Source organism: Stegastes partitus, unplaced genomic scaffold, assembly GCF_000690725.1.
Source record: "Stegastes partitus isolate 25-593 unplaced genomic scaffold, Stegastes_partitus-1.0.2 Scaffold146, whole genome shotgun sequence".
Lineage (NCBI taxonomy): Eukaryota > Metazoa > Chordata > Actinopteri > Pomacentridae > Stegastes > Stegastes partitus.
The window spans coordinates 664,094-671,302 of record NW_007577877.1 but is presented as its reverse complement, the minus strand read 5'-3'; the positions used below and the strand labels follow the sequence as shown (position 1 = coordinate 671,302).

At 43.1% G+C, this 7,209-nt stretch overlaps 1 protein-coding gene across 1 annotated transcript in view; it reads right to left on the bottom strand.

Annotated features, from left to right (window-relative positions):
- zfpm2a (zinc finger protein, FOG family member 2a) overlaps nucleotides 1–7,209 on the bottom strand; it is a 117,821-nt gene that overhangs the window by 3,655 nt on the left and 106,957 nt on the right. Inside the window, exons 6-7 of the mRNA XM_008279184.1 lie at nucleotides 1,254–1,460; nucleotides 379–606 (exon numbers count right to left, since the gene is read on the bottom strand). Coding sequence (XP_008277406.1) covers nucleotides 379–606; nucleotides 1,254–1,460 — 435 coding nt within the window. The remainder of the gene's footprint in view (nucleotides 1–378; nucleotides 607–1,253; nucleotides 1,461–7,209) is intronic.

Here is a 7,209-nt window from a genome sequence, read left to right as displayed (position 1 = left end):
CTGTGAAGGAGATAAAAGGGAGAAATGCTCAGAATCTCGCCTCCCACTTCTCCTTTAGAGTTAACTGTAGAAACCATCAAACGCTCATGCATTATGCCAAGCTTATTCCCATCCACTAGATTTTTTTTTTGCTCAAGGATAAACTGTCAACTATGCTAGCTGACAGCAGGATATGTATATTTCTCAAAAGAAATGACAGTCATTTTCCCAAATGCGTCTAAAACTCTGTCCTTTTTTCTAAAACATATTTTTCTTTTAAAATTGAGTGAAAGTAGCCATCTGCAAGAACTATAATATAAAAACAATGACATTTGTTGTATTTTTAAAAAAAAAAATCTAATTTCTCTCTGAATCTTGGCTCATGACTTTGTCACTCACCACTGTGTGAGGTGCTCAAGTGCATTTCCAGGGCCCTTGCTCCAGAGAAGCTCTTGTTGCACTGTGGGAAGGGGCAAATACTGGGTGTCTGGTGTGGTCCATTTTCGTTCTCCTCCACGACTGTCTCTGGCTCCCTCTGCCGCCCGCTGCAGTAGTACATGAGATGGGCCTGCAGGTTCCTCTCGCTCCGAAACCAGATTCCACACGCTTTGCACGGGAAGATGTCCTCTGAAGGGACACAGAAAGTGACAAAGGGGACATGATATCAGGATTCAAACTACTTTCATATTGTCACACAAGTGTAAAGATAAAGAGCTTGCACATATGCACACACAAGCATTCCTCTTCCATACTTCTACAGTTCTGACTCTCAAAGCCTGTGTTAAAAGGCTTTTCCACCAAATCCTCAGCTGCAGCATATCGCTGTGTTGCTACCACTGGGTTGGTGCCCTTTCTCAAGGGCAAACAAGAACACTGGACCATCTGCTTACAGAAGCCTCCCTGTTGAGCTGAACCCAGATAGCCCTCGCTAAGTAAACAAACACACTATTTGCATGAGGCGTGTATTTTGCAATTAACACGTTAGTTCGAGCCTCAGTGTGTTTATGTGAACCCAAAACTTGAAGGTCGATGGCTCTTATCTCCAGTGCAGAGACTCATCTGGGTTAATCTACGCCCGGCGGAGACGACGCTCCTTGTTAAGCAGGTGACTGAGTGCAGGCTGTGGACTAGTGTGTATGTGTGTGTGTCAGAGGGAGACAGAAAAGGAGAAAGAACAAGAGCATGTGTGTGTGATTGTGCATGTCTAAACAAAAGCACGTCTCGTTCCAGCTCCATGTACGTGTGCTGGTGTTGGTGCGTGCGTGGACACTCACTGTTGACGATGGCAGTGGGCAGGATGGAAGCCATGGCGGCCTGCTGTGGCAGGAGCTGGATGCTGTCCAGCAGCCTGGCTGGGTACATGCCCTCACTCAGAGACATGTGGTTCACCGCCTGCAGACGTGAGTCAAAGTCCACCGCAAACGCCACCAGCTCCTCGCCCTCCATCATGTTCTTGGTGGTAGTGCACCACAGTTGGCCACCTGGACAAAACAGAGATAGAAGAGACATTTAAATGCTTGCTGCGAGAGAGGAGAAAGCTTTGCTGCATGTACACATGAGTAATTCTACTTTTAAATGTCAGGGCATTACGCAGCTGAAGAAATGATATTTGTGTGCACCTTAGATGGCATGCAATACTTCTCAAAGACTCTGTATTTCAGTGGTGTGTTGCATAACTGTGGGGTTCAGACAAGGTGTTGGTCAGAACATAAAGTGAAAAGGTGATTTTTCAAAAGTGTAAAACTACATAGCAGCCCAAAAATGAAAAAAAAAAAGATTGATATTTTTTTTTTGACACAAAACACCCCAAATATATAAAAAGTTAGTTTACCAAAATTCTAATAGGGCAAACTCTTTTTCATCAGATGTCTGCTGCCATCCTGATACAATAATGGTAAATGGAATTTTCACATTTAAAAATTTCAGCAGCAACACGTGTTTCCTTAATCACTGCCAACATTACTGTGGATAACTGACTGTTCAGGGTGTTTATAGAGACTGTTTCTTCTGTTGTATTTTCCACAGGGACTCTGTTTCTGGAAATACGCTGCTTTTTAAATGTCATACTTCATTGCAGTGAGCACCAAAAACGTTTGTTTGTGTTGGCGTGGAGGCAAAAAAAAATCTCAAAACCTGGTAAAATACATTTTTTGTAATTTGGGTGAATGCTCCCTTTAAAAGCTAATGTCCTTCTTTTTACTGTCACTCAAATGTCTTTTTAGGCTACCGGCGCTCATATCCAGAAGCAACGCATACCTCAGCTGGGGTAAACTCTAGCCTAGAGTGCTGTTGTCAGCTAGAACACTGAGACAGGTCCTCCATATTATTAGATTGTTGTGTTTTGGGATTAAGCATTCCTCTGAAATCTTCTGAACATATTCATTAAGTCAGAGAAAGGGGGAGGGGGCAGGAGGAAGGAGGGAGGGGGTAGAGGGAGAGAGTGAAGGTTTTAGCTTAGATAATATTTATCTCAGCACATGACAGGCTTTTCAGCTGCACTTCATTTTCCATTGAAGAGATTAAAGTTTTTAATATGACTATTTACAGAAATCTGGCTGGGGAGATAACAACAAACTATGATACGCTCCCGCTAAATGGCAGAATTAGGACATTGTTTCTGAGGAAAGCTGGACAATTAATTAAAGCACGCTGTTAGCTTTCAAAGATGTGCAAACATACCGACGGAGTGTCAGGCTGAGAGGGGACATGTGATTTGAGCCCTGGCTGATGTGGAATAAAGAGAGTCCTGAGGAGAGGTGTGAAGGCAGGGGGATGCTGTTAGAAAGCCCCCGCACATGTGAAACACTGATTACTCATGTTTACACAAAACCTATGAATCACCAGGTTTAAAACCACCCTGTAGACATGGTGAAGGTGCGCAAGTGAGGCTCTGTGTGAAAACAATCTACTTTTCTGTCTGTTTATTGGAAGTAGAAAACTATGGGATGGAAACAGAGCCGTCATGTCTTTACACGACAACAGCTTGCATTGTGTATGAATCATTGTTACGTTTCTAGAATGAATTGCCCCATTATTTCAATTCAAAATTGAATATTTCAGATTTCACATCACTGTCCTGATTAAAACCTTTCTAGCCCTTCCTATCTGCTGGTGAAGCACTGAAAATTAGACCCGCACAAACGTGTCAAAGGAGTGAAATGGTATTAAAATATGCTATCTTTCAAAGTCCCATTTGTGTGCAGACTGAGTGTGTGTGTGTGTGTGTATGTGTGTGCGCCTGCATGAGCGTGTGCATGTCAGCGCCACTTTAAAGAGCAGTGCCTATCTGTCGGCCAATCTGCTGTGACGAGACACACACTTCAGGCCGCTCCACTTCATCGTTTTGATTCTGTCATACCACACACTGCCTGGAGAGGCCCTTTGAATTTTTATCTCCTAATTAAAATAACAAAACTCCTCTCCACTGTCTGCCCAAGTTACCATCAAGGTAGATACAAACTGCCACTGACAATGGCGTGGAATATATCGCAGTCATAGCCACAAAAGTTTCTCTCTTCTGCAAGGATCTCTTAGTTCAGACGCGCTCAGCTTACAAAGAGAATTATGAACTAGGCCTTGACGCTCAGATACAAATCAGTGTTTTTTTGGATCAATCCAAATCAAAGATACTGTATGCTCTCCTCAGCTGAAATGAGGCAGATTATGTGGAGTCTGATGAAAATGTTTTACTGCATTTTGACAGCGGAATATGCGCTCAGATTGCATCCCTTCAGCCAAGAATGCTACAGATCCATCTGTTGTGTGTGAGAATGCTGGAAGTGAGTTTTAGGACTGCATGTCCCAGTTTTACTGAGCTATACAAAACACTGAGGCAGCACTCTGCTTGTTACAGTCACTCACTCAACCAAGACAGAGAAGTCAGATACATGCGCTCAGGCTGCAGGATTATGCTTTAAACTACACTTATATTGTCATCAGAATTAGAATGGGCAATCATTGCTGTTCCTCTCTAATTTGTGGCTTTTTTTTTTCTGTGCACAACTTTGTACATCATGTCTATAGATTCTGACGGTTTTCTGAAATGCCTCCTGATCCTCAGTGTAGCTTTATTTTACATAAGTCCTTCAGCACTCTGAAATGGAAATCAAATATATGTATACATATATCTATCTATGTATGTAGAGCTATATGATGTGATTACCTGTGCAGCCATAACATCTGCACACAAACAAATAGAAGCACACTTGTATACCCACAGTGCGTGTATGTACGGGCGCATGCATGCAACTGCTCTGCAGAAATGTCATTTTTATGTACATATGGAGATGTAAAGCACTGAAAGCTGACTGCATGGAGGCGTCAGGTGGGAAACAAACAAAATCGAATATTCCATGAAGGAAGATTCTTCATGGCTGTTTCCCTCGAACAGTCTTTTCATGACAGGCGATTTAAATCAGAGGAACAAGGCTGAGCCCCTTATGACAATAGCATGATCAGCATGAATGAGGAAAGGGGCTGAGGGTGTGGGTCAAGAGTTAGAGCAAAAGACCAAAACTGTTAAGTCGTCAAACTGGGGAAAAGGCTGGGGAAAGTGCAGCTTGTGATTTGCACTTGTTTGCCTGCTAACTGTCTGCAGTGTGAGCTGCCTTTGTGCAGTGGCCAATGCAGTTGGAATGAAGGCTATTGTCTAAATCCTCCTGCAGAGCACCTGATAAAAGAATAAAGAACTATGACATATTCTAAAAACAATAGAGGAATTAAGGGGAGACAATAGGCCAGCTGCCTCATTAAAACAATCAAAAACGGCATCCTGTACGTAGTCCAGATAATTAAAAACCACTGCTTCCTACAGTCTCTCAATACCATATCCACCAGCTCACTGAGGCCCTGAGACTATGGCTCTGCTGGCTAAATGCCCTCTTCCCTCTCTTCTCTTTGATTAGTGGTTTATTTGAACATGCAGTTGAAGATGAACATATAAAGGAATTCATGAAACAAAATTATAATGCAAACCCTTTCCCCCTCTATAAGTACTCATAAACTAATCAAACGTCTCAGGATGAATCGCAGGGACTGGGGGCGTGTGTCCCTCCCCTTTGCCTAAAGCCCTGAGAGATTTCAAAGTGCAGGCATCACAGGGCATTTTTTAATTTTCTCACTTTAAATGACTTTATAAGAAAACGGATGTGTACAGTATCTGCGTATGTATGGGGGAGGCTGGGAGAATAGAGTATGAGATACTTGAGCGGGAATAATTTTTTTTTTTTTTTTTGCTCCCTGCAAACCGCTACCACCACCACCATATCTTAATGAAGCTGCAAACAAATCTCTCATGCCTCGTGCAAAAGCTGAGAGACAACAAAGCAGCAGAAATAACAGAAGGGCCCGGATAATTAAACTGGCCTGAAGACAGGTATTCAAATGTTGGTGTGTAAACAGCACAACTCTTTAATAGTTTAGCTGTAAAATGCGTAGTTAAGCACATCAGCACTTGCCTCTCCCATCTGTCCAAACACATTACCGTTGCAGAGGCCATTACAGCACTGGAGTACAGTCCCACTGCACCGCAGCCACATATTATGGGAGGGGTTGAATGGGGCTTCTGGGAACACTAACAGCGGCCCATTGGCATTATCTGAATGCATCATGGGGTCATGTATTATAAAGCACCACTGTGCTGTTTGAGGGATGGGGAGCCTAAGAGCGAGATCGGCAGGTATACTCATGTGTATGTGCTTGATGACCCTTTTATACAGCTTACAGAACACATATTTCAAATATGTGATACCAGATTCAGTGAGTAACTAAAAATGTTCCTTTGTCAAGCCGGATATTGATGTAGAGACTTCTTTTTTTCCCTGGCCCCTTAAAGTTCTCATCTACATCTATTGGCTTGGTGCTAACTGCTGGTCTTAATTGTGAAGTGAGGCCAGTGGTGCCTGAAGCCACAGAGAGCGTTGTAATTAAAGACCTCTACTCTTCTTGTCTTCAAATCAGCTCCAACTCCTCCTGGTCAAATGGGAACAAGCTGCACGCACCTACGAATATCAAGTAGCTGCATGCCGCCACTTCTTTTTCTTTAACAAAGCTTCATCAGAGGGGGAGTGAATTACAGTATGACACAATAAACAACTTCCCAGTCTACTTCCCCGGATCTTGTGAAAATATTAATCACAGATCGCGGATGAATAATATCTGTATCTGCACCTGACAGCGGACCTGATGGTGCTGTGACAAACACTAAACAAATCCTCCTCATGAATACTGGTAAATATTTGGACTGTTTCTGGATCATCAGAGTTGAACACATTAGGATGACTCATGGCTGTCAAACCTGCCATCACAATCCTGAGCCGGAGCAAAGCAAGCAGCAGAAAGGAAAACGCTGAGTTAGACCCGAGCGGGAACATCATTCACAGGGTCAAACAAGCTTACTATTATTGACGGTACACTAAACTAGAATTAGCTGACTCTACTATTATTTCACTAAGGCTCTGACACAGATTGACTCTCTCCCTCTCTATCTCTCTTTCACTCTCTGCTGCCTCCTTCTGCTCATGCTGTATCTCGGCCACTAGGAGGCACTCTTCTCATGCTCAAGCTGCAGCGCGCGGACGTTGTACTGCGATGATGCAGAGATGCCTCAGACATGGCAGGGCAGCACAGACACCAGTCTGCCTATACATCCTTGCAGGTAGGTGCTAAAGATTTTACTCTCACGAGAAATGCATTTGGATCAAAAGTCTCTCTTCTGACCTCATTCTCACTTGATCTTTGCCTGGAAATTAGGTTGCGATGATGGAAGTGAAACGTTCAAGGGTATTTTTTTTTTTTTTACGTTTAATAATCTTTTAGTATGTTGTTGCTGCAATTCTGTAATGACAGCAATCAAGCATGTGTGAATGTGTTTGTCCCTCTACAACACGTTTTAGATTTTATTTGCAAAAATTCCTAACTGTGGCAGGAAATGTTTTTTCTATTTTATTCTTCTTCCAGGGAAATAAATGTTGTTCAGTAAATATGTGTTTACAGAGCCCTGACTTGCCTTGTCTTGCCTGACACCCCAAAAACCTCCCCCCAGATTTCTCTCCTTTTGCACCACAGTGTCCGGACTAATTTTAGTATCAAGTGTTTTTGCAGATATAGCCAGCACCGAGAGCTCATGGATGGCCTTGAGCGAATGGCACGCGGGTCAGAATCCACAAATTAAAAAGTCCTCCCAGGGGAGCCTCATACACGCCGCTCTCTCTACTGTATACATTCACAGGC